General features: G+C 37.7%; 3 protein-coding genes across 4 annotated transcripts; all 3 read left to right on the plus strand.

The window, feature by feature from the left end:
- Positions 1-998: 998 nt before the first annotated feature.
- LOC127625841 (MAP kinase-interacting serine/threonine-protein kinase 1-like) lies at positions 999-13094 on the plus strand. 2 transcript variants are annotated; one of them, XM_052101253.1, is made up of 14 exons: positions 999-1074; positions 1914-1949; positions 2399-2486; positions 2670-2771; positions 2975-3072; positions 3915-3994; positions 4093-4166; positions 8821-8925; positions 9008-9063; positions 9167-9262; positions 9350-9544; positions 9638-9802; positions 10875-10918; positions 11006-13094. In XM_052101253.1, the coding sequence occupies exons 4-14, from the start codon at positions 2672-2674 to the stop codon at positions 11193-11195; spliced, it is 1203 nt and encodes a 400-aa protein (XP_051957213.1). In that variant the 5' UTR covers positions 999-1074; positions 1914-1949; positions 2399-2486; positions 2670-2671; the 3' UTR covers positions 11196-13094. The 2 variants fall into 2 exon arrangements, with proteins under 2 accessions (XP_051957213.1, XP_051957212.1); XM_052101252.1 differs by lacking the exon at positions 1914-1949 and having other exon boundaries at positions 1003-1074.
- A 3150-nt stretch (positions 13095-16244) lies between these two features.
- On the plus strand, positions 16245-16790 carry LOC127625775 (transmembrane protein 275-like). Its single transcript, XM_052101131.1, has one exon. It carries the CDS (start codon positions 16245-16247, stop codon positions 16788-16790), a length of 546 nt encoding a protein of 181 aa, XP_051957091.1.
- A 6201-nt stretch (positions 16791-22991) lies between these two features.
- On the plus strand, positions 22992-27475 carry LOC127625838 (ATP synthase subunit beta, mitochondrial-like). Its single transcript, XM_052101247.1, has 10 exons — positions 22992-23158; positions 23767-23940; positions 24056-24230; positions 24357-24478; positions 25714-25898; positions 26052-26210; positions 26304-26426; positions 26532-26744; positions 26831-27032; positions 27211-27475. Exons 1-10 carry the CDS (start codon positions 23053-23055, stop codon positions 27306-27308), a joined length of 1557 nt encoding a protein of 518 aa, XP_051957207.1. The 5' UTR covers positions 22992-23052; the 3' UTR covers positions 27309-27475.
- The last annotated feature ends 357 nt before the right edge of the window (positions 27476-27832 follow it).

The raw sequence follows: 27832 nt of genomic DNA on the forward strand, positions 1-27832 counted from the left end.
TGCCTTTTGATCATATCCTTAGAATCTGTAAATGGTCTCCATAACATTTTTGTGACATGACAAACTGACCTCAACTCTCCTGCCTACAATATATTTGTGTATGATTGTCAGTGCCAAGGGAAAGAGAGGGAGATGGAGAAGGGAGATTGTCAGGGAGATGGAGAAGGGAGATTGTCAGGGAGATGGAGAAGGAGAAAGGGAAAGGGAGAGCATGCAGGAAGAACCAAGTGAGGAAACAACAACAATAAATTGACATATAGTGAATAGTAGCAAGCAAAACAGTAACTACTCATACTCCTATACTAACTTATTGGCATTAAGTAGCCTATATTACATTTACTTTTTGTAACATTATTTTACACCACATTTTTTCATAATAAAGGAGAAGGAAAACAACAGGGAGAGTCCATAAGGGATGAGAGGGAATTACATTTTGTTGTCCAAGTACCTGTTACTTTGTTCAATGACAATAAAGTTGAATCTAATCTAACCAATCTGATGACTGTTGATACAAAAGGAGGCACATGGAGTTAATGGTCAGGAAAAGCAGCTGGGTGAAGAAGGTTTTGTGTTTGTTACAGGGGGCTGTCTGTGTGAACTCTCACAATTAAGCTGGTGCTCTAAAAAGGTCTAAAAAAAAAAAGAAAAAAATCTGGATTTTGGAGTTAGTTGAACCAATGTTAAAATGATAAAGTTATTTTTCAATAGACATATTTTTTGTTTTTGTGTGAAAAGAGGGTGGGTGGTGGCAGTGGGGCTCATTGGGTGCTCAGCACCCCTAAAGCTCTGACCCTAGAATTGCCCCTGATCCAGAGAGCGATGGAACTATTGTAATAGCTCATGAATATTAATTATGTTAAGCAACGTTACTTTGGAGACGTTCTCTTGCGTGCAGTCACGCAACCTAATTAATATTAATGAGCCAAGTCTTCTCCGTAGTAAGATTCCCCAGTAGGAGGAGATTATTGGGTAGGAGGGCATTTGGCGGGTTTCTGCTGTGTTTCTGGGCTTTCCTTTTCCTCACGCTGTTCGGCTGTCACGGCAAAGCTAGACACATTAGGCTGCAATATCCAGGTTTGTTTCTTTATATATATATATATATATATATATATATTCTTGGCTAGAATATATAATTTGTATTTGACATGCGCTTTAAGAGATCGCATGAGTATATACCAATTTTACCATCGGTATTATTTGATAAAGTGACTTCATTGGTCGCTCGATACGAGCCATTGATTTATTTAACATTCACTCTGTCTTTTTTCGTTATAAAAATAAACGCATTTGCACTCCCTGTTGAACGAGGTTATACATAGTCGTTTGTTTAACCTAAAGCAAGCCTTCGAGTTACCGCTGAATCGGCTAGTACTATATCACTTTATCTGCTGACAGTGTAACACTACATTAGTTATTACTTGTTGCTTGTCATTTTACAGTTCATGTGTTGGGTCAGTTTCCTCTTAACACCTAGTATTATGAACTTGTACTGTTGCTTTAAATGTTCAGTGTTCCAGCGACGCTGACCGATGTTCCTGCCATTGACCCATCAAAAACTGACTCATGTTTATTCTCCATATGTACTGCGATTCGAGTAATGTATACCAAATGAATTATACATGTATCTTATCTGTACAGTAATAATACATGTTTTGCGTGGGATTTCCCATCTCAGGTGATCACATGAAAAGCATGCAATGACAGTAAAATCTGCACTCTGAATGAAAACTGGAGCATTAAATAACCTCCTCAAGATTTCACTAAACCTACTTTGAAGGAAACCTGTTGTCATACTCCGAATAAGCTGTGGTGACTTTTGAAAGCTGATCTCTTGCCATTCATTCATTCATTCATTCACTCACTCATGCGTCTCGTGCGGATTCTGGAACGATCGTATCTGTTTTGTCTTTCAGCTCGCGGACCTTCAGGCGCTCCACAGCTCGCGCCAGGTACACAGTTGTCAGATGCATTTTGTGTTGCTATGGTGGATATGAGAAAGCAGTTTATAAACACAACATATTATACACACAGCTCGATCAGAAAGATAAATCTGATAAGTGCGCAGTGCATGCAAGCTGTACAGCTAGTGACGGATCAATTCAAACTTCCTCTTTCTCTAAAGGAATCCATGTTTTAAAACAGAACATTGATAGTGCTCTGCTAATTTCTGGTATGAAGATAATTTAGTAGTACAAAACAAGCCTTAAATAAAGTGCCATTGTTTGAAGTTGTTTGGTTGTTTTTTTTTTTAAAGATTTTGTACTTTATTAACCTCCTGTGTTTATCTAGAACATAGTTTATCATAGATAATGTATCTTCCTCTAGATTCGCTAGAACACTGCTTTTGTGATATTAACCCAAAACCTTTTTTCTGTTTAATTTTCTCTCTTTCTCTCAGATAACAAGTAGCACCCTGTCATCTGGCCAGGTGGAGAGCCGTGGTCTGCTTACGCATGCTCCCCACAGTGCCTCCCAAACGTCTGGTGGTACGTCTGCTTGGGGATGGGAACATTTCATAACACATCCTCCAAATCATGAAATCATTTCAAGCCCTAGATTCTGTTCATGTTATAGATTGAAACCAAATCAAAGTTTTAGTAAAGGCTTTATATGGAGACTTATTTAACATTTTACATGTGATCTAATTTTGTTTTTGAATTTGGTATTAGGAATGGAGAGCAGTCAGCCAGTCAACGTCGCAGATCCAGGTACACGTCGGAAGAAGAAACGCAGAACTCGGGCCGCAGACAGTTTTACTGGCAAATTTAGTGGTAATATTACATAGTAGTTCCACCTCATAATATGTTTCTTGTCTTTGTTTTGTTTACTCTCGTTATTATTCAGACTGTATGATCAGATCTTTTTCAAGGCTATTTTCTGAAAGCTGATGCAACAGTCTTTCAAAATGTTTGATTGCATTTTACTGATTACAAGGGTTGGGGAAATTGAGTAAACTCAGCTGTGTTTGTTGTAGATCTATACAGGCTGTCCGATGAGCTGCTGGGTCAGGGAGCTTATGCTACAGTCCAGAGTTGTGTGAGTTTACAGAATGAAAATGAGTATGCTGTAAAGGTGAGTTATTATTTCATAATATAGTGATAGTAATATCAAAATGGCTTATTTTTAATGGTCTAAATTTAAAGGGCACCAATTATGCCCCTTTTCACAAGATGTAATTTAAATCTTTGGGGTCCCCAGAATGTGTCTGTGAAGTTTCAGCTCAAAATACCCTACAGATCATTTATTATACCATGTTTAAAATACCAATTTTTGGTTGAGATTAAAAATGAGCTGTGATTGTGTAAAATGTGTCTTTAAATGCAAATGAGCTGGTGCTCCTCGCCCCATATCCAGAATAGGGCAGAGTTTTGACATCTCTTCTTCGGATAACTAGACATCATAAGCAATATGACTGACAGCAAAAATAGTGGTGTTCAGCCCTATATGTTTAAACCGGAGTCAGACACTGATGAGGGAGAGACTCCGTCAGAAGTAACAACTTTGAGAATGAACCAGGAAGTTTCCAAATGGTTATTTGATCAATTTATTTATTTGTTGTAGAGGTTTGCAACGATGGATGAGCAACACACACACACACACACACACAAGCATGTTGCTTAATGTTCACTTATTAACGGCAGTGTCTGTCAACAGTCATGGGCAGGGCCTTGCAAACGGCTTGTTCTGAGACCGTGCTTAGGATTAATGGGGATTAAAAAAAGGAATGGGTGGATTTTTATCATTATAGGGTGGTTGTGTACACACACTGCCAACACACATTTATGTTCAAACACCATGTAAAAGTGAATTTTGTATAATAGGTCCCCTTTAAGAACAGCTGCTCAGTATTATCAGTTCTTTGTCATATAAACAGAATAAATGTCTATGTAATGTGTGGTTATGTGTTTATTTAGATAATCGAGAAGAACGCTGGTCACAGTCGCAGTAGAGTTTTCAGAGAGGTGGAGACACTTTATCAGTGTCAAGGAAACAAGTAAGATCTTTTTTTAATCATTGTGCTTTAAAAACAGAATACACTGTAATTTATTGATGCACTTTTAACTGCATCTACCATTATGTGTTTTTCTGTAGGAACATTCTGGAACTCATTCAGTTTTTTGAAGATGACCGCTGTTTTTATCTGGTTTTTGAGAAGTTATGTGGAGGTACAGTACGTTTGTATGGAGACCTTATTTTGTCATAAGATCACTGTTTTAAGACTACAATATACTTCAGAAAGAAAGTTCTTCTTTGTTCTAGGATCATGGGTAAAAAGAAGTTCGAAAGAGTAGAGCAATGGTATATTGTTTGCCAACATTCAGACACCCGTCACACCGCTGTGGGAGGGGTTTTTAAGTACATTTAAATATGAGGATGCTCAGTTAAACCTTAAAGATGCTGCAAGTGTTTTAAGCCGTTCTAACTTACAAGAGACTGAGCCGTTGATTTAGTCATGTCCCCTCTTACAAAACACTGCACTGATACTGTTGAAACCGAAACAAAGCATGTTCCGATGGTTGTCAAACACGACAGTAGTGAAATAGCGTCCTCAACTGACAACTTATAAATTGGTATACTTTATTAACCCTCAATATTTAGCTGCAATGATAACACTATGAGAACGGGCAAAATGATTGACAGGCAGAAAGCGTCAGAGACCGTGGTTCACCAACATATTTTTGTTTGCTGTTTACAAAGTCTTTTGTTGTCACCGAGAATGTTGAGATATCTCATGACTCTTATTTCTGTGATATCTTTCAGGGATTAGGACAGTTTTTTTGCATACTTTTTTTTTAATGAAAAAATTGCTTACAGCCCCTTTAAGTAATGTGACATTAAAATGTGTTATCAACGAATGTGTCTTATTCTATGAGTAGAATTCACATTAGATCAGTAAAAAGCTGTTTTAATCAATTGATGATGATTTAAAATAATAAATGTGCAGTAGAAAATGCTCTATTTGCCTTGTTTACATTCTGAATTCATGAAACTAATGCACTAGCACGCTATACGCGGCCATAATATGCTGTTTACACAAAATTATGATGATACTGTCACAACTAGAAAGATTGGTGTTCAGAATACAGACGAATGATGAGAGGGGCAAACCTTACTTTGGACCAGTTGTCACACTTTTTACGAATAAACATTTTACGGCACACCACTATCCCACATAGGCTAACCATTATCAGTATTTTTCCTTTTCAAGAACTTGTCCATGTTTTCTGTCTGTCTTAGTAGTGTGTTTACTTGTAATGTTTGAAATTCTGCTATGTAAAAAAAAAAAAACTAGTCGCATAAGTAGGCTACGCTGTGTGAGGTCACAGGTGGCAAGCAGTCTAAACGGGTAATGAAAAAGCAACAAATTTGCTTCTTTTCTAATTTGTGGATTTGTTCTTGCAATGCCACAACAAATTACTGGGATGCAAACTCATAAGGGGCGAAACGGGTAAGATAATCACTGGTCCACGAAAATGTTTTCTGGGGATATTTATTTTTAAAAGAATAAGCTAAAAGCACCAATTCCAGCTATTTTAGTGATTCAAGTTTATTAAAGTTTACAATTTTGCAGAATTAGCTGCAAAATAAAGAGTATTTTGGTAAGGTTTACTTCTGTTTCACAAATTTGTTCAATTTTATTAACTGATTAGTTCAGTGACCCCATCTGGAAATGTCACTAGGTGGTGACAAATGAGTCTAATGTGCTATGAGTGAATCAGTGAATCATTTTGAGTTGTTCATGACCGAAATCTACCAAGAGACTTTATACTGTTTAAGCATTTCAAGAACAAAGCAGATCTATAGTCTTCCTTCAGTCAATATTAGTCTAATAATAGTGAGTTTCAATAACGTCCTTACCTTCTCCTTTATTAAAACTTGCATGGCTACAAATGTACTGACTTCAGTAGAAGAATTATAAACACAAAGCAGATCTACGGTATCATTTTCCTGCAGTAGCCTATTTAAACTGCTGAGCATTGCTTTTATCAGAAAAGACCACAATAATAGACAAATAATAATAATTTTGTGTTTCAATTATGTTCTTTGTCATTGTAAAGCGCATTTCACATGAGTTGAGTCGAGGCGTCAATGCTTCGTTCAATGTTAGCGTCAAGCGGCGCATTTCCCTCCACATGACAAGAGTTGCAGAAAGCATCACAGAGGGGCGATTTATGAGTTTGCCACGTTAAAAAGCAGGAGGTGTGCACAATAAACATTGAAAACATGTATTTGGAAGAGAGAAAAGGGCTTGCAGTTGCTTTGATAGCAGAAAGTAATAAAATGACTCCTTTATGTTTAGGTCGAAAAGGTTTCTTTAGTGAATTTAAATTAGTTCAATATCTGGGGTCTCTGATATTCATAAACAATAAGGTAATATTTAATTAAAAGAATTATGAGACATTCAATGTCTGTTCACAAATTTGGTCAGTTTTTAAATATTTCTTGTTGCTTAGTTCTCAACGACATTATGGTGAAGCAAAAACGTGTGAAAAATACTTCGGTGTAAAGTGACATCACTTCATAGACTTCAATGTATTCTGCAGCGCTGACGCAAGTCGTGTAAAAGACCCTTAAAACTTTAATCATTGCTCTTCAAAATCACAAAAGTGACCAATTATGGTTTCAAAATGGCAAATGTCTCCAAAAGCTGAGGAGTTTGGATCCCTGAAATATATATATATATTTTCATCCAATTATTTATTTTGTGGAATTTTATAATTTACCACAGCACACCTGACAATCTTTCTTTCACTGTGCCGTGACAGTGGTTGGGAAACACTGCTTTGGACAGATGTGTGAATGGTTTTCTCTGCAGAAGGCACATGAGTAAAGCAGCACATTAGACTGAGGGCATTAAGAGTATTTGAGTAGATTTGATTGCTTTTTGTCTAATTATACAAAAAAAGGCATTACATGTTGTTGGAAAGTTCTCTATGTGAATGATCATACAAATGAAGGTACATTTGCACCAGCTTGCTAAAAACTGTATGCCAATGTGTTCATGTTGACTGATCTTTACTTACTGAACAACGTAAACCGAATTAGCTGCAGGCCTCAAGGTAGGTGGAGCTCCAGGTCACACCTACCAATGATGTGGCTCAATGGCAGTAAGAAAGTGTTTAGCTGCCGGTAAGAATTTTTGCTAAAAGCAAAACGAACTGTTACGAACTACCGAAATGAACACAAAAACACCTTCTTTTTGGACAGATTTTGTTTTAATTGACGACATGCCCTTTCGTTCTTCAATTTCGTATGAAGTATATCAGTGCCTTTATTTAGGAATTTTGCTTTAAAAATGTCCTAAGCGGTTCAAAAGATTTTTTTATTGTTATAACTATAAATAATTTGATTGGTTGAACACATGCCAAGATTTTAAATAGTGCCACAATAAATTGAAAATAAAAAGATACAAAAAATAACTGAATATGATGGTTGATATGAATGATTATTTTAGGTTTTTTTGCGATTTCAGTCTTAATTCAATAAATCATGCAGCATTAATGGATATTATACGGATGTCTCCTAAGTTAAAGTCTGCTGGTTTCAAAGCATGTTGGTTTTTCTCATCTTGTAACTGTAACACGCACAAGAAGAGACAGTCACAATGTCGGGGTAAAACTGCTTTAATGGCAGAAAGGCAAAAGTACAAAGGGGCAAATCCAGAGAAGCGTAGTCAAGGGGGGCGTAAGGTCGAAGCCGGGAAATCAGTATATAACAAATGGGCAAATCCAAAGAAGCGTAAAACAGGGAAGCGTAAGGTTGAAGCCGGGAGATCAGAATATAACAAAGACAAACACGAGAGTAGTAGAAACAGGGGAAAGCTAGCGAAACACTAGAGCTGGCAAAGCGAAGGGGTAACTAAACAATAACCAACAAGTGTGGGGAGAAAGGGCAGAGTATATATAGAGGAAGTGAACCGTGCAGGTAAAACTAATATTCTGGTGATTGGGAGCGAGCGTGAGAGCTAGAGGGAGCGGGGTGAACTTGAGGATCTGAGTTCGTTACAGTAACATAACTCTCATAACCGTTTATTGCAGTTTTTCCACATTAACGTGAGAACGAGAGAGTTCATTTTTATTGCTACTTATTGTGGCTATGGACTCTTTTCACACATTTGCGTTCGCAGAGTGTAAGTTGTCATAGTTGGTTAAACTTGAATGGCGGACCACAGCAAATGTAATTTTTGCTTACCTCTTTGCTCGAACAGCAAAAGAAAAAAGTCAACGATTACGCTATCACAGCTTCGCAAAAATATACAAATGTACAGCGCTGGATAACCGCAGTTATCTAAGAAGAGAGAAACAGGCCATATTTTCTCTCACTGCCTCATCGCAGCTATGTTAACTGATTTTTTAAAAATGTATTCCAGGGTAATATAATACATAGTACAATGTTATAAATGTACACTAAATATTTTTCAAATTGGAAATATGAAAAAAGTTTGCTACATTTGTTAAAGGCGTAAATGCATCATAACAGGTCTTTGGAAAGGGTCTACTATTATTTCTGGATTGTGCATTTGAAGTCGAAGAGTTTTTAATAAGTGTGTTACTAATTATTATGATTAAAACAATATTTATTTTTTCATGCTGATAACCAATATGCCGACTAATTTGGTCAATAATTGGTCGATAAATATCGGCAGCCGATACATCAGTGCATCCCCTAGTTGTAATACAAATACTCTTATATATGATTATAAAAAAATCTCAGACTGTTTGATTTACTTTTATAGTGACTCTTTATTTATTTCTTTGTTTCTTGTATTCTTAATTTCTGAATCTTTTTCTTTCCTTCACAATCTCTTTAATCTACCAGGTTCCATTTTAACACACATTCAGAGACGGAAGTACTTTAATGAGAGAGAGGCTAGTCATGTGGTCAGGGATATAGCACATGCCTTGGACTTCCTGCACAACAAAGGTAAATACTCAAAATTTACTCTGCTGGCCACTGACAATGGCTCAGAGTAAGTTTACATAAATTCATCTCCCTCCCTCCACAGGTATCGCTCATCGGGACCTCAAGCCTGAAAATATCCTGTGTGAATATACCGATAAGGTAATGCATCTGTTATTGATAACACATGTATGTAAGGACGAGACCTTTAAGACTTAGTTAGTCCTAATCATAATGTAATGTGATGTGATGCGCTGGCATTCAGGTTTCTCCTGTCAAGATCTGCGATTTTGACCTTGGCAGTGGAGTGAAGCTGAACAGTGCCTGTACCCCTATAACTACCCCTGAGCTCACCACACCGGTAAACTCAACCTAAGACAATGCATTAGGCACACTCCTTAACTGGACGAATTAGCATTGTTTGAGAGGTGTGTTATGTATACTCTAGTGTGGCTCGGCAGAGTACATGGCTCCTGAGGTGGTAGAGGTCTTTTCAGATGAGGCTTCGTTCTATGATAAGCGTTGTGATCTCTGGAGCCTTGGGGTCATTCTCTACATCCTACTTAGTGGGAGCCCTCCCTTTACTGGCCACTGCGGCACCAACTGTGGCTGGGAACGAGGAGAGACTTGCCGTGCCTGCCAGGTAAGCCACACATTAATTCAAACATGCACCGAATTCAATTCATCCACTTAGAGAACTTAGCTGTGCTGACTTAAGCTTTTCTCTTCTGTTCAGAATAACCTGTTTGAGAGGATTCAAGAGGGAAAGTATGAATTAAGGGATGGAGTCTGGGCTCAGATATCAGATGATGCTAAAGATCTGATCTCACGGTTGCTTGTGCGAGATGCCACTCTACGAATGAGTGCAGCTCAAGTCCTAAAGCATCCCTGGGTGCAGGGGGTGAGTCTTGCTTTTATTTTTATTTTTTTTTACTTTTCTCTAAGCTTTTTTTTTTAAATCTTAAAATGATGTATTAATTTTCTTAATCCCAAACAATAAACACATTTATTATGCACAGGATATCCTGTATATGGTATATTACATCAAAAAGCCATGAGAGGCTGTGCATTATAGTGATTTTACTATAGTTAAGGGTTGTTCTTGTGCACAACAAGAAGCGGAGTGCTTTAACCTCCTGAGACCCTAGCGTGACTGCTGTGTGCATTTTCCATTTCCCTTTTTGACTTGTGACTAGTTGCACTTAATAAACATGATTCCACACACCCGGCCCCTAATCAGGCTAAATAAAGGCTGAACGGAGACAGCAGTGCGACAGAGAGAGAGAGAGTTACAGGCAGCTTTCCGACACCTGTGAAAAAGGTAAAAGTGAAAGGAGGTGGTGAGAACCGGCTTGGCAATATAAATAATATTTAATAATGGACTTAACCAAAAAGAAAAACACACACAGGTGTCGGACAGCTGCCCGAATCACGACCCAGCCCCGCCCTCCACCCTGCCACAACATGCAAAAAAAAGATTTTTTCTAGAGCAAATAGTTTTCCTAACAATTGATGTCCACATATGTGTTGTAATATTTTAAATAATACCAAGCTATGATATATTTGTATAACAATTGTTTATTATGTTTCTAGGTGTGATGTTTATTCACATATATAACAGAATTTTCATCCTAACTCCATATAAAGCTTCTGAAAGCAACAGTTTTTCCTCGGTTTGAAAATGCACAGTAAATATAGGATTACTAATGAAAACCTTGTGCTATTGTACACATTTGTGTACATTGTGTTTAGCAGTGTCGCGTTTCTTGAGAAATGTAAAAACATAATTACTGGTAGGTTTCTTACCAGATGTAGTTTTGTTGGCGTTTCTCCCAAAGACAAACTCTGCTGTGATCGGCACCATGCTTTTTTTGTCACATGACTCCGCCAAGTCCTAACTGTGGGAGTTTGGAATCAGAATTTAGAATATGAACAATACATTTTATAAATGTATGTATATATTTTTGTTTCAGAATGCACCTGAAAGAGTTCTTCCAACTCCTCGTGTTCTTCAAAGGTATTTGATGTTGGTTCAGTGGATGAAGTTGCATAATTGTCTTGGTTTCTGTAATGTATCTAACCATCTCTCTCGTTGAATCTGCAGAAACTGTAGCACTAAAGACCTGACACAGTTTGCAGCAGAAGCCATAGCATTCAACCGACAACTATCTCAGCAGGAGGAAGAGCAAGAGGACTTTGGGGCCATTGTTTGCTCTATGAGGCTCTCCCCTCCCTCTAACTCTAGATTAGCCCGACGCAGAGCACAGTCTCAGGCACTACGCACCAGTACTTGACACCTGCCTACTGCACAGAAACTGAGTGATACACATACACACCACATATGGTGTATTATAAAGATTCATACACACATACATTTTCTGCTGAACGGAATATCTTATTGAGCGTAATATCTATATCAAACACTTGCTTGCATACCACAAACTCAGTGGTTGCTAACCTTAAGTATGCATCAAAAAAAAATCTGATATTTTAAATTTGCATCAGGTTCATTTTCATCCTTATCCTGCTCTGTGAAATTGAGTTTTGTTTGTCTGTTTTATGCACCTGAAACTGATTTAATTTTTTTTAGATATTTAAATATTTATTGTGGCTGTTTCTCAGCAACAAAAGGGTGTTCAGCTCTGAGGAAGTTTTACAGAGCTATTGATTTTAATATCACAGCAGTCAGGCTTTTAATCTTTTGCATTTCCATTCTTGGAATTATTTACCTGAATACGTTTTAAACAGTTTAAAGTCACTAAACATTCTTTAAAGAAATAGTTCACCCAAAATGAGAATTGTCAATATTTACTTAGCCCAATGTCCCTCCAAACCTATATGATTTTATTTGTACCATACAACCCAAACAGAGAATAGTGGAAAGTCTGTACTTGTTTTTGTGCCATATAATGAAAGTGAATAGTGACTCTGGTCTGTAAATCTCCAAAAAGGAAAAATAAAACCATAAAACCCACAGTAAAAGTAATCAATACAACTCTTGATACAAAGCCATACGATCACTTTGTGAGATGAACAGACCTACTTTTAAGTTCTTATTCACTCTTAAATCAAAGCTTCGATAATCTTCTGACAGTACTGCCCAAATCAAATATGGCAACTGCTATAGGTTGGCAGTGTGAATATTTGGCATATATTTCCTTTTGTTTTCCACAGAAGAAAGAAAGGCATATGGGTAATTAAATTATGCCAGAATTGTCATTTTTGGGTGAGCTTTTCCTCAAAGGTATTTCAGTTACGGTCAACCTTTTGCATTTTATTTTTATATCATTTTTTTATGTGATGTAAACTTGGTAACCCACTTAGCCTTGATAAAACGTCTTAATGTACTTCGTTTTTGTTGAGTGAACAATGTCTTGGTTTATTTGGATTATGTAAGCCATGCAGCCTGACACTAATCTACCTTAGAATTTCATGACTGTCTATACAAATTTATATTGTGTGGCATGCTCCACGTAAAGTCAATAGGTATGTTGCTTTAACGAGGGGCTGAGGTAGTAGACCTTTGACCAAATTGCTGATTTTTTGATGCGTGTGTGTGTGATACCATTGCATTGAGTATTTGTCTATAAATCAGGGCAGTGAGCCTGTTCTGTTAACAGACTCAAGGTGCTGCAAGTAAATAAAAAAAAATTGCATTCCGCGAAAACTGCCATTTTTGGGGGGTGGATCTCCTAATGTGATGGTCAAATGCAAAAGTAGATTTTGTGTTAAGACTTCACATTTGCTTTTTGTATCATCAAATTATAAAACATTACCCCTTCCGCAAAGTTATTGTTTATCTTATCTCTTGCTCGAAATGAGAGGTAAGAGGAAAAGTTTTTTGACTGGCAATATATTATGCAAATTCATGAGGATGTGATGGGGAAATAATTAATGCACCAGGGATGACACTAGAGGGCACTACCTCATTTTAATGTCTGTTCTCTGTACTTGCGTGATAATAACGTTAATGAAGGAAAGTGTTTCTCAGTCTAAATTCAGGAATAAGAACACATTTTTTTACATCTTATGTGCTGTTTTTATTTTTTTTTATTTTGGTGAGACATACCGGAGACTGTCCATTTAACATCAAAATGGTTAACATGGAATATATCAGAGGTGCTAATTTGATCAATCCAATTATGAAATTGAAAAATGTAGTAAAATAAAAAAAAATAAAATAATAAAGCAGTTTGCACTGAAACAAAGTTAATGTTTGAGTAAATTCAAAATAGCGGATAAATAGCTAAATTACGATGATAACCTAGTTTACATATTTTATGTATTCACCTGCTTCTTTGAGTTGCCACAGATTATTTTATTTATTTAGATAACCACAGCGCTTTTACCATAGGCGAGAGCGTAACGGTCAACTAGCGTGTTACGACAGTAAGTCACCGTTTGAGGATCTCCTACAAAACAAATGGGCAGAGCCGTAAACTGACACCTACCTGTCGTACAAATGTCCGTGTCTTCTCTTATAAAACAGCAATTTTATCGTAGTAAACTGCACACATGGTTAATTCCAAAGTGTAGGCTTACATTGGTTAGAAGAGCTCCACCTCATTCCCATTGGCGACTAAACAGACTATCTCTGATGTGATCATAAAAGGTGGCTCGAGAAGTTTTATTTTTTTAGCTGTCAGGAAGAAAATAAATTATCTACGTTCTAGCTCTCTGAGATAATATATGAACAGAGATTAAGCAGAAAGAGATTAAGCATTTAAATACATTTAATAACCATTTGGCCATTTTTAACTTTCATAACAAGGTCAGAGAACAGTATAGTATCATTAATTATTTTCTAATTGTATTATTTATGTTTAGGCCTTGTAAAGACTTAAAGAAAATATTGTGTTTTGGCCATTTCTTTCTTTTGTTATGAGAACAACATTGTGAGTGGCCTTCCAGGGAGGGAAGCACAATCCAACAAAGAATAGGTCTAAGAGAGCAATCACAGATGAATTTGAAGAGTGGACTATTTTCAATTTTTTTTTTCTCAAGGTTTCCATGCACTTATTATAACTGGAGATTATTTAAACTGAGTATTTTATGCCTCACAGACCAGTGGGGGAGACTCACACAAGCCTCGTTCTTGTACTGAACGTGAGAGAGTCATGGGTGCTACAAGTTCTAACGTTTGATGTCAGGTAAATTCATTATTCTCATTTAACACGACAGTAATGTATGCTGTTTGCTTAGTTGGACTGACAGTCATTACTCGTTTCGAATTGAAAGTAACAGCGTCACCATGCGGTAATGAGGGGAATTTAAGTCTATTAAAGAGAATATCTGGTGGGAAGCGTTCAGTTCTGGACCAGTCGCTCCATCCTTTAACAGCCCAGAGCAATTTCATGTGCTCTTCCCGCTGAAGTTGAAGAAAATTCTCCTAAAATTTGACATTAATTATAACATAACACGGAATCAGTCAGCTCCTCGAAATATCATCTTAAGGTGAGTTAAAAGTCAGTCAAGCTCATTTTAAGTTTGAAATCGTTTAAATGCATGTTATTTATGGCTGTTCAATCAGAGTAAGATGCCACTCTCAAAAATATAAATGTATGATTTATTTCCGATATTTTATATTGAGGTAAGCTATCTCTTAATGATTACATAAAGAAAGAAAGTGCTGTGATGTATATATAAAGTTATATCTTTTCATGTACACTACCGGTCAAAAGATTTGAAACACACTCATTTTATTATCATTTATTTTCTTCACATTTTAGAATAATAGTAAAGTCATCAAAACTATGGAATAACATAAATGGAACTATGGGAATTATGTTGTGACTAAACAAAATCCAAAATAATATAAAACTGTGTTATATTTTAGCATCTTCATAGTAGTCACGCTTTGCCTACAATTTGCAGAAATGTACTCTTGACATTTTGTCAATAAACTTCTTGAGGTATCACCCAGGGATGCTTTTTAAACAGCATTGAAGGAGTTCCCATCTATGTTGGGCACTTATTGGCTACTTTTCTTAATTATTTGGACCAAGTCATCAATTTCAAAAACTTTGTATTTATTTTTTATAAATTTTTGTTTTATAATGAAATAAATTAATATGGTGGCACAATTATATTTTTTGTCTATAAAAATAATTTCAAACATTTAAGCATATGCCTTCAGATCAAAAGATTTGTTAAGATCATGAGAAACATTTCAGTCAAGTGTTTCAAAGCTTTTGACCGTTAGTGTATATATAAAGAGATTACTGATAGATAGATAGATAGATAGATAGATAGATAGATAGATAGATAGATAGATAGATAGATAGATAGATAGATAGATAGATAGATAGATAGATGTTAATTGTGAAATTCTGCTGTTAGAACAGAGCAATATTTAACATTAACAGAATATCCAGCTGAAATGTCTCACAACATATTCATATTTAAGTAATAGTTTGTCATTTACACACTCTCATGCCATCTCAGATGTGACTTTTTCCGCTGAACACAAATTATTTTTAGAAGAATATCTCAGCTCTGTAGGTCTGTACAATGCAAGTGAATGGTGACCAAAAATTTGAAGCTTCAAAATCAAATAAAGACAGCATAAAAGTAACCCATATAACTCCAGTGGTTAAACCCATGTCTTCAGTGATATAAGTATGGGTCAGAGACAGATCAATATTTAAATCCTTTTTTTACTGTCAATCTCCACTTTCACTTCTACATTTAGTTTTCCCAAATTTCATTCTTCATGTATATCGCCACCTACTGTGCAGAGAAGAGAATTAATAATAAAAAAAGGACAAACATTGATCTGTTTCTAACCCAAACATATCATATTGCTTCAGAAGGCATGGAATTAACCACTGGAGTCTTATGGATTACTTTTATGCTGTCTTTTTGCGCTTTTTGGAGCTTCAAAATTCTGTTCACCACTTACTTGCATTATATGGTCCTACTGAGCTGAAATACTCCTTCTAAAATCTTTGTTTGTGTTCAGCAGAAGAAAGTAAGTCACACATCTGGGATGGCATAAGGGTGAGTATATAATGAGAGAATTTTCATTTTTGGGTGAACTATCCCTTAACTATTCCTAATATAGACATAACATCAGAGTACAAAAATGTTTCATAACAATTACACCTACAACCATATTGAGTAATAAAGTTAATCCCTCCCCCCCCTTAAAGCTTCAGACTCATTTGATCTTGACAGCACTAATTAATTTTGTGTAAAAAGGCAGGTGGATATTTTAGGAGCAGCAAATATTGTTGCAGAACATCACTGTAATAATCATTACTACTCTTCTCCTCTGTTGTCTCTGTCTCGTTCTCTTAACCCTTATTTCTGTTGTGGGTGAGAAGGTCAGTGCCATTTAGAGGATGATTTTCTCTAATGAAGATGCTCACCCTGTACTAAAGAAGCCAGATGAGAGGAGGGTGGTCCGTTTGCAGGGATTGCCCTCCCCTGCACTCTGCTGTGCTTGTGGGCTTTGTATCATGCTGGCAGGCATTAACATCACCCTGGTAGGCGCGCTCGCCTTTACTAAACTCTTCCCTTTCAACAACCCTCCCATCATTATAGGACCCATCCTACTATTGGTGTCCTTTTCATTTTTTGGAGCTTGTTGCATCTGCAGTCGACGATCCGTTGCCCAACCATCTCGCGTGTCTGCTGGACGGGACCGCTGGCCATTAATGAGAATGGGTGGAGCTGTATTTGAGATGGAGGCCAGTGAACCCACTCTACAGGATACCACAGCCGTCCAACTCAGTCCAACAAACTCTCCAAGCTCCTCCCGTCACTGTAGTCCCACCCTTCTTCCTGCTGCTCCACCCCACCCTTTAGAAACATACGACTGTCAGTCAGCCTCAGAGGGAAATAATATGAATCTACTAAAACCCACAATAGATGAATCATACTCATAGTTTGGACCTCGCCATGGACCTCGCCATGCTGAATCAACCCTCTCAGCCCTCTCTGTGCACTATGCCCCCAATCCATGGGCCCCCAGTCCCCATATCGACAGAACTGGAACAAGTGTTAAGGAGCTGTCTGTCTGTCTGTTCTCTTCAATACATACAGTCACACAAAGGTCTTGAAATAGACATTTCTTCATTTGAACGATTAGTCATGCAGCTGAGCAAATTATTTGAGAAGAGCCATTAACAAATTCTATTCAGTGTCTTTAGCTTGCAGGGTCAGCCTGAACTTTGGAGGAAGAATTTGGTGTTAAAATGAGAATAATATATTATTATTTAATCATCTCAGGCTGATAAGGGTATGAAAAGCAAGGCTAAGAAAGGATTATTAGAGGATCCATTTTAAAGTATTTGATCCAGCACACCTAACCTTCATTCTGACATGGCAAATTGACTCCTCAGTATTAGAAAATCATGAACAGTTCTGGCTGGTATAATGGATGAATTCAATTTCTGTGAAGAAAAAAAAAAAAAAAACATTATTCTGAAAGATTGTTATGGAAATGGATTTGTGCAATTGTACAGCTTAAACTGACAATATGACAGTTTTTTGCATGAATCACACATTATTTATTATTTTGCTCAACATATTATCCTAAATAATATTGTTATTTGTGTGATTGTGGACTGTATCATATTGTTTTGTTTTTGAAGGTAAAAAATAATGCCATTTGACTAATGAAACTCATGCAATGTGCACATAATGATGATATCAGTAAATACTTAAAAGAAGAACACTGCAGATGCAAAGAATTTATGATATAACTTCAATATAACAGACTGGGTTTTGATGTGCCATTTCATTTGTTGTAATCAATAAGTATAACCAGGCTTTCTAGTGTTAATACTAGTGTTAACCGTTCATCAGTTTTTGCTCATTTTTAAATTTCTTTAGCTTTTTTTATTTGCTAAACTCCCTATGGAGCTAGAACAATGGCTAAATGTTTTTGAATCTGAAATTTGTTCATTTGAATTCTAGACACATGACATTTAACAAAACGGAACATTTTAACCTGTAATTCTATCATTTATTTTATCATAGTATTTTTTGGACAGCAGATTTTTTGTTTTTTGAATTGTTTGTAGGTGGAATTAGCAGTAAAAATTCAAATGATAGAATTACAGGTTAAAATTTTAAGATTTAAAATAAATTCAGAATGTCAAATACATATCTCTCACGTTCACGAAATTCAGATCGAAATTCAGATCATAAACAAACTAGGCCAAAGGTCAAGAAAAGCTGGGTTATTAACTTGCGCTACCCAGTGGTCAGCATGGTGCTGAACAAACAGACCCCTGAGCACAAGCCTAATTTACATTGTAGTAAAAGCATTGTATCTCTTTTTCCTTATATTGCCAGAATATGTGGTAACACTGTAAATTAAAGGTATGCTATTATAAGATATTTTAGCCATTCTAGAATTTCAACAAAATGAGCCTTTGGACTAGCCACACCCCCTCTTTACTAAACCCTCTCTCCAAAGATACCAAAAGAGCTTTATTTAGACTCTGAGCAGAAGATGAGAAAAATGATCTCATCATTTACTCACCTCAAAGACACAAGTTTTTTTGCTTCAAAGACATTACATATTACAGAGTCACAGTGCTGTCACAGAGACAGGTGAGATATCTGATGACACTTATTTCTTTGTGATTAAATTTTTTTTTATTGATTCATACAATAAACAAAGAAAAGCAAAACATATATGTTGAAATAATGGCAAGAACTTCCTGTCCAATACAAAACCAGGGAGGGGCTCTCTCAGGTGGAAGTGACCAATGAGCCAAATGTCTGAGACTGAATGCATGATGATAAAATAAAAAATGTGGGTAGGCCTAGGCCACCTTTGTCAATCGGCCTATGCAATTTACATGTAATCTGGGACGTTTACCATTCCAAATGAAGGACTCCATGAAATAAGAGAGTGGGATATTTATAGGGAGAGACTGTAGCAGGTAGATTAATTTTGAAATACATTTCATTTTAATAACATTTATCTATGATCCTTCCCAATCATAGATAAATGTAATAAAGCCCACATGCCCACATTGCTCGAAAACCTTTTTATGAAAGGCCACTGGAAGGCGCCCAGCTGAAAAGCCATTACTGGGCAGTACACTGTCAGAGCCAAAGCTTTGGATTCTGACACTCTGTATCCTGAGTACTTAGAAAAGGAATTAATAAATCTGTGGAGTCAAGGCTTGGATCTAGTAGGTTCAGAGGCGAATAATAAAATATCATCTGTGTAAAGCAAAAGCTTATGCGCCACACCTCCTGACACCACCCCTGGAAAATCATCCTCCTTTCTTATCGCAGCTGCTAATGGTTCCACGGCAAGACAAAACAATAATGGGGAGAGAAGGCAACCCTGCTGGGTGCCTCTATCCAGAGTAAAATAATCTGAAATTAATCAATTTGTTTGTACCGCAGCTACTGTGTGTCTATAAAGTAACCTAATCCAACCAATATAACCAAACACATACATTTCCAAAATCTTAAAAAGATAATCTGACTCCACCATATCAAATGCCTTTTTGGCCAAGTGAGATGACAGCAACCGGAGTGAGTCTGATCATTCGCCACTGACCACATGATATTGATGAAACGCCTAATGTAAAAACTCCAGCCAATAGGCAGAATAAATACAAAGAACAAGTAGATTCATCCACATAACTGTTCCAAAGGTGTGTTCCTTCACAAAACAAAGTCCAGCCGCTAGGCGGAACCAGCACATAAAGAAAAAAAAAGGTGCTCAGACTGTCAAAAGAATGTTCATTGAGCTGGCCCATTCGGCTGCTACTTGAGTGCAACAAATGACCTAATCACTCCAATGTCTTGCAAGAAATACTCCACAAAAGGAGGTATAAGCAGTAAATAGGAGGCATAAGCACAAAGGATGTGCAGATTCATCCACAACACTGTCCTGAAGGAGTGTTACTCCAAAAAATAAACTCCATGTGCCAGGTGGAACCAGCACAAAAAGGCGCCCAGTCAAGTGAATTTTTATTGAGATGGTCCATTCGGCTACAATGTGAGTACAACAAAATATCTTACTCACTCCATTGACTTTATGAAGGACAACTGTTGCTGGGGACATGTGATTGTTTTACGGCCATCCTTAGCATCTATTCTCAATTTGGCCGGGAACATCAGTGCAAAAGTGACCTTCCGTTGATGTTGAATCGATCACGTTTCTCTCTTGTTGAATTCGCAAAGACTGGGAACAAGAAAATGCTGTGGTTCCTCCAAGAAAGCCCTCCTTCATTCCTCGCCTCGCTCAACACAAGATCTCCATTGGACGATTTCAGAAACCTGGCAGGAACCGATCAGGCCCGTTACCCTCAGCGGATCGCCAAGCCGGAACTCTGTGAGCTCACCCGACCTCAAACCCACAGTCTGTTATGTTGAGCAGTCTAAGAAAGAGCCTATCCAGGAATCCCACCATATCCTGAGCCTCCTCGGCCTCAGGAATTCTAACAATATGGATGTTATTCTGCCAGCTACGGTTCTCCAAGTCCTCCAACTTCTCCCTGACACACTCCAAATCCACCTTGGTCGCTTGCTGATTAGCAGCTAATTCCCTCACCGATGACTCCAGATAATGCATTTCTCGACATCCCCCACTCTTGAAACCATCTCAGTGAATTTCGCCATCATGGCGGTGATCGATCAACGTATTACAGCAAGATCCTCCAAGTCAGCAATGACCTTCTTCAGTATTGTCGACATGTTCAACCTTTCACACCGAATTTCCCACACTTCTCAGACCAAATTGGCTTGTTATGGAACAGAGTTTATTGAATCTCACCGGTTTATGACATTAACAGTGTTAAATCTAGCAGTGCTCAGAGCTCGCAGTTCACATGTGCAAACCTCGCATGGTGTCACACAAAAACACAACAATTATTTAATTAATATCTTTCAGGGAGTATGACATTTTTGCACACCTTTCCATGAAAAAATCGCTTAAGCACCTCTAAGTCTGTATATGCTAAGGTTAACGCAATAGTTAACATTAATTACAATGTTTAAAGCTTTTACTGCATTTATTAATTTTGGATAATGTTAATTTTCTTATACGCTATAATACACATGATCAATGCAAACATGTAAATGCTTATAGCTTTTTATACCCCCCATGTTCAAGCCAAATCTATGCCCTTGTAGGCTATACACACTGACTATTGGGTGACGCAAGCAAAAAAATACATTTATTAAATAGACCTCAAAAATCCTCACCGTTTTTTGAAATGTTACATGTCTAGAACTCGAATTAACAAATATTTAGATTAAAATACTTAAGTCATTGTTCTAGCTCCATATATACTTCCTTTTGATACAGTTGTTTGTTTTAGCATTTTTAGTTGGACGTCTGGTGCTGCTCTTCTACCTCACAAGCTTATCCTCTCAACAGCTAAATGTGACAGTTTGTTTCATGTTGTTTTTACAGTTTTTCACTAATGTCATGAAGTTATATCCACTGTCCTTCCTGACTATCAGATGACTTCAATAACTGAGGGTAATGAGTCTCAGCCTGGGCATCAGCCAAAAAAATTATTTGACTATCTGATTGAATAATCTGAAATAATGAAAATTGTTAGCGAATTCAAGCACATGCTATTCAAAGTTACAACTAAAGTAAAACTATTGTATATAAATAACATTGTATAAGCAGGCTTGTGTGCTTTTTGTCAGATGCATAAGTGATTTATCAAACCCAATCTGAGTGAGCATGTCCGTATTGGATATATATCACGGAACAGAGAAATCTCTTATCGCACTGGACTGTGTGCAGGACTAATATGTACAGCAGGGTTAGTAACAGCTCAGGCCTGTTTGTTCAGTTGCTCTGCTGCACCATCTGTGCACACAACTTAGTTACTGGTGTCTCTGAGATGCTTGAACACCTTCATACTTCATGGCACAGCCAATATATCTTACAAAAATATGGGGTGATAGTCAGTGTATTTATGTTATTGAAAAATTACTGTTGTGGTATTTTACAGGCTTTAAATAAATTGTGTGTATGGGCCACAAGATGAATTGTAATCACACTTCTTTTGTTTGTATTCAGTCCATTGTCTGATAGTTCATTCAAATACAACATACAGCACAATAATGCTCTGATCATGTAAAAATCTTAACACATGACTTACCAAAATCTGACTTTTTATGCTCAAATTTGTAGAGATTTTTACCCATTTATAGTATATAAATACCTGTATGTGTTCCTTTATATGAGTGTATGGACATTGTACATTTATGCACATGGTCACATGGCTAGATATCATAACAGTTCACTGCCTATAACTGCTGGTTCTGCATCATTAGACAACCTTAATGAGACCTGCACTTCAAAGCAGTAATCTACAAAGGCAGATAAGTCATAGGTCAAAGCATGGACGTGTGTTAAGATATGCAAATACACTAAGAGAATATTCCCAAATAATATCATTTATTCAAGAGGTGGGTGCACAGTCATATGAATGTATGTCTATTTTTCTAAGATCATCATAGTGGAGCATCATTACAGTAACCACAATATTGTTCTCATATCTGCATATTAATCCTGTTTTGCATTAAGATGCTTCTTGATGGAAAAAGCAACTGGACGACAACTGTCACCATAGACATGTTCTCATACATCACATGTAACATAATGCCAAAGCTCAATAGTTATCAGTTTATACAACAACGATACCTAGTGGTCACAGCCGTGCAAAAACAGACACCTGACATTGACAACACTTAATATGAGATTTCGATTGAAAGTTTCGTGTTTAGATCTATTGCACTTAAAATAATGTCCTATTTTAATCTATTTAAAATCAGTAATATCACTTGTAGCTATCATCTCTAAATGAAACGTGTTCTGCTGTATAATGTAGGCTACTAAACAAGGGTATTGCCATTGATTCATTCATTATTTACGTTTCGTACTCTGTAAATGCAATATGATATATGTGTACCAACGAGATACTTTTGAGCCAAACCCTCCAGGTCATTATTAAAGTTAAACGTATTAACAGCTTATACGCTATTTCCGTTCAATGTAACGACACCCATTCTGTCCTTCAAAATTGACGCATGCGCAAACGCTTAGTTCCCGTGTCGCCATGTTTGGCACGCATGCGCATTGCTGACTTGAGCGGCACTATATAAAAACTCACGAGCCTCTGTCCCGTTCCACCTTCAGCCATTTTAACAATGTTAGGTGCTGTGGGACGTTGTTGCACCGGGGCTCTGCAGGCTCTTAAGCCAGGGGTGACCCCCTTAAAGGCTCTCAATGGAGCTCCAGCAGCACTGTTTTCACGTAAGTAGAGTTCGTTGATTTTTAATACTGTTGGTTGTATAGCAATTATTCAGGCAGCGACGTCACTGACGCCGCGAGACAGCTAGCCTGGTAGCATGCGGACAGCGCGAGCAGGCCGCAACGTTTTAACGTCATTATTTTCAATGATTGATCTCGGCATGATGACTAGATGTATGCTGATTCGTGATGGATATGAAGTACCATAACGGTATTCTCCATTCAATAATGACAACAAATTATGTTTCGTTCGGAAACAGCAATGACCTTTATGTGTCATGGAGAAGAGGCTCGCGCTGCCAGCAGTGTTCTGAGCTCGCGAGGTCATGGTGAAGATAAACTTGTGGAATAAGATCACAAAATACAAGGTCTGCAAGGACCAAATGATTCTTTAAACTTTTTTTAATATGCAAATCTGTAAGGAACCGATTGTAGACAGACGGTAATGGAGTTTGAATTACTTAGTCTGTGACATTGCTCGATTTAAGTGCATTCGCATTGTCTTTACTGATCAGGTCATCCAAGCAAACAAACGTAATGTGATATAGCCTGCAATTTTTTAAGTAGGTTGTTATTAGTTTCAAGACGATCAATTGCATTTGATTTCTTAGGCAGGGATTATGCTGCTCCTGCCGCAGCAGCCGCTGCTGCCCATGGGCGTATCGTCGCAGTCATCGGTGCCGTCGTGGACGTGCAGTTCGACGAGGGTCTGCCCCCCATTCTCAATGCCCTGGAAGTAGCCGGTCGTGACTCCAGGCTTGTCCTTGAGGTGGCTCAGCATCTAGGTAACACAGTTTGCTGAATCACTTCTCTGAATGTTTACAATTTAAGTCATGATTTTTAAACTTCTCAGACTGCACAGAAATATTGCATTAATGTAATCTCTATACTGTTCTTTAGGGGAGAGCACCGTCCGCACCATTGCTATGGATGGTACTGAGGGTCTGGTTCGTGGTCAGAAGGTTCTTGACACTGGTGCACCTATTAGAATCCCTGTGGGCCCTGAGACACTTGGCAGGATCATGAATGTCATCGGTGAGCCCATTGATGAAAGAGGACCAATTTCTACTAAACAGTAAGTTCCATAAGATTCAAAAATCAAATCATCACCAAGCCATTTGTAAAGTTAACAATTGCTCTTTCTATGTAGTGTAATGGTTACTGTTGCTATGCTGTTGTGACCGACTAGTATCTTCCTCAGGACTGCTCCTATCCATGCTGAGGCCCCAGAATTCACAGACATGAGTGTCGAACAGGAGATTCTGGTCACAGGAATCAAGGTCGTAGACCTGCTGGCCCCCTATGCCAAGGGTGGCAAGATTGGTGCGTAATCAACCTGCAGCCTTTTTTAATTGTAATTTTATGAGATGTTACAGATCTTTGCAATGAGACAAACCGAAAGAATGCCATCCTTTTATAATTAAGGGTTAGGATGTACTTTACTCCTACCTTTAGGTCCGTAGTGATTATTAATAAAGTCCAATTGTGGTTATTTGAGAACTGACTATTGTGCACTTCCAATTCCAATTACATTTTAATGCCCAAATAAGGGAATTTTAAGCGAATCAGAAAATGCCATACAAGGCACATTTGTGTCATTCAGTTATCTGTCACTGAGCCGCAACGTGGATGTGAACCAGAGCGGCTCCTGTCCGGCAGACTGCGTGAATCGCTTCTCAAACACTGATGCGTGTGCCGTCAGCAGAAGCTTGCACCAAACTTAAAATATAAAACAAATGTAAACTCTTATATTGAACACAAAGCCTGTTGGCGTCACTTTAGATGATCGTGTAATGGCAAATGTTCCTAGTCATCGCAAGTTCATACATGTAGTGTCAATGAGACGGAGAGTGAGTGATGCGCTTTATTTCTGTGTGGTGACAAAATTATGAAACTAAATTTCAAAGATTTGGTTTCATGAGAAATAAGGACTCGTGGGTTCAATCAAAGAGCATTATTATAATCTGTTTAAGTTTAAATAAATAAATAAAAACAGGATGGAGATCTTTTTACTATTGCATATTATATAATTTAAATGTAATACAAAAATATATTTAATAAAAAAAAACTAAATATTTTCTTAAATGAGTTCCAAAAATTGTGAGGGATACTTATTTTAACTATTTAGAAATATTTTGATATTTTAAACCATTATTTTTCATGTCATTCACATGGTTTCAAAGCCTTAAAAGGAAATCGTATATCGTATACACTGTGGGCCAAAAGTTTGGAAAAATGTACATATTTTGGAAATGGGGCCTGTCTAGATTTGATAAATGACTTTTCAAATAGCGACGGTGCTACTTTTTTCTTTTTTTGTACAACAGCAAAATCTCTATCCAGTTTATTATTTGATTTACATATTTGAAGTATATAAAAAGGACTTTGTGTATGAAGCACATATACGCCTTAAGAAATATGACCAATTATTTATCGTTATGGCCCTACTACAGACAAACATTTGTCAATTTGTTTTGACAATTATGTGACCGCCCTACATAACATTTTGATGCTGTGCTCTTGAGTCTGTGATCAACGCTCCAACTCATCGTTTTTAGGTCTTTTCGGTGGTGCTGGTGTGGGAAAGACTGTGTTGATTATGGAACTAATCAACAATGTGGCCAAGGCTCATGGTGGTTACTCAGTGTTTGCCGGTGTGGGAGAGAGAACCCGTGAGGGAAATGATCTCTACCATGAGATGATTGAATCTGGCGTCATCAACCTGAAGGATACCACCTCAAAGGTAACTTGAGCCTGCAGTTTCCATTTCTGTAAAGCTATATCCCATTTGACACTTTTGTAGCAAGTAAATAAGTCAAAATGTAATTTTATAACATTACTTGTAAAACCCTTATGGAATGGCAGGATGTTATCAGGTCCTTATTGCTCCCATTAGGTGGCACTGGTGTATGGACAGATGAACGAGCCCCCAGGTGCCCGTGCCCGTGTGGCTCTGACTGGACTGACCGTTGCAGAATATTTCCGTGACCAGGAGGGACAGGATGTGCTGCTCTTCATTGACAACATTTTCCGCTTCACCCAGGCTGGTTCAGAGGCAAGTGTCTAAATTCATACTTTGCACGTCTATCTCAATTCCGTTTATCCAAATTAAGGGTTCAGTGTGTTACTTTCTATGTTTTTTCTGCAGGTGTCTGCCCTGTTGGGCCGTATCCCCTCTGCTGTGGGTTATCAGCCAACTCTGGCCACTGACATGGGTACCATGCAGGAGAGAATTACCACAACCAAGAAAGGCTCAATCACATCTGTGCAGGTATATGCTTAATTTGGAACATGCTCTCCTTAAAGCAAAATCTCAAAGATTGCATATCAGTAATTTTCATAAATCAAATGTCAAAAATTGACATTCATCTCTTAGGCCATTTATGTGCCTGCTGATGACTTGACTGATCCTGCCCCTGCTACCACTTTCGCTCACTTGGACGCCACCACTGTGCTGTCTCGTGCCATCGCTGAGCTGGGTATCTACCCTGCCGTGGACCCACTGGACTCCACCTCCCGTATCATGGACCCCAACATTGTAGGATCTGAGCATTATGATGTAGCCCGTGGTGTCCAGAAGATCCTCCAGGTGAGCCACAATGTATATATGTAGGTTTGTGTGTGTAATGTGTATTTGTATTTTTTATTTAATCTACTTTTTCTTGTCTATTTTAGGATTACAAGTCCCTGCAGGATATCATTGCCATTCTGGGTATGGATGAGTTGTCTGAGGAGGACAAGCTGACTGTGGCTCGTGCCCGTAAGATTCAGAGGTTTCTGTCTCAGCCCTTCCAAGTCGCCGAGGTCTTCACTGGACACATGGGCAAGCTGGTGCCCCTGAAAGACACAATCGAAGGCTTCAAAGCTATTCTTGCTGGTAAGTCTTGGTCCTTATCCTTTTGTCTCGTTGTTTCTATTTTTTTATATATATCTCTCTCTTCTCTCTCTCTCTCTCATAAACGCATATCCTTTGACTTGTTGCTATAACCTAATGGTCCAGGTCTATTTTTTTTACTTAATTCGGTGTTTCTTCTTGTGCCACTCTCTTTCCCTAGGTGAGTATGACCCATTGCCTGAGCAGGCCTTCTACATGGTGGGTCCAATTGAGGAGGTTGTCGAGAAGGCAGAGAAACTGGCTAAAGAGCATTCGTAAATGAGTCTGTTTTAATGTGTAAGGACGGGCTGTATAATGGGGATTAGCACTTGGTTTGTAACGCCACATTCAAATACAAATTGTATCTTTATGGTATTGATGGTCATCCTGAAACTTCTATTTAATGTTTCCAATCAATGATGGAATTAAAATCTGTCTGTCAACAATTTCTCTTGTTTTTATTATTATTTTTTTTTTTGCATAGCCGAATTTCAAACATTACAAGTAAATGCGCTACTAAGATTGAGAGAAAACATTGATGATGGTTAGCCTATGTGGGATAGTGGTGTGCCATAGGTGTTTTTTTTTTTTTTAGTGGCAGAAAAAAAGGTTTGGAAACACTGGTTTAGAGAAGCCACTTCGCAAACCCTTTCTGGACCATATTGAAAGTTATGGGTGTAGTCTAAACCCAACCCTCTTCAATAGGTACATAAATGAAGTAGAAATTACTTTAAAAAGTCAGCAGTGCCTACTAAACCATGAAGTAAAATGTCTGCTATTTAATGTAATTTGGTGCTGCTGTC

This window comes from Xyrauchen texanus, chromosome 32 (assembly GCF_025860055.1).
Source record: "Xyrauchen texanus isolate HMW12.3.18 chromosome 32, RBS_HiC_50CHRs, whole genome shotgun sequence".
Classification (NCBI taxonomy): Eukaryota; Metazoa; Chordata; class Actinopteri; order Cypriniformes; family Catostomidae; genus Xyrauchen; species Xyrauchen texanus.

Bases quoted from the DNA above. Each gene is read 5' to 3' on its own strand.
- LOC127625841 (XM_052101253.1), top strand. From the start codon at position 2,672: ATGGAGAGCAGTCAGCCAGTCAACGTCGCAGATCCAGGTACACGTCGG. The intron at 3,073-3,914 runs GTGAGTTATTAT...GTGTTTATTTAG, and splicing joins AAAATGAGTATGCTGTAAAG to ATAATCGAGAAGAACGCTGG. The intron at 10,919-11,005 runs GTATTTGATGTT...TTGAATCTGCAG, and splicing joins ACTCCTCGTGTTCTTCAAAG to AAACTGTAGCACTAAAGACC.
- LOC127625838 (XM_052101247.1), top strand. From the start codon at position 23,053: ATGTTAGGTGCTGTGGGACGTTGTTGCACCGGGGCTCTGCAGGCTCTT. The intron at 26,211-26,303 runs GCAAGTGTCTAA...TTTTTTCTGCAG, and splicing joins TCACCCAGGCTGGTTCAGAG to GTGTCTGCCCTGTTGGGCCG. The intron at 27,033-27,210 runs GTAAGTCTTGGT...CTCTTTCCCTAG, and splicing joins CTTCAAAGCTATTCTTGCTG to GTGAGTATGACCCATTGCCT.
- LOC127625775 (XM_052101131.1), top strand. From the start codon at position 16,245: ATGATTTTCTCTAATGAAGATGCTCACCCTGTACTAAAGAAGCCAGAT.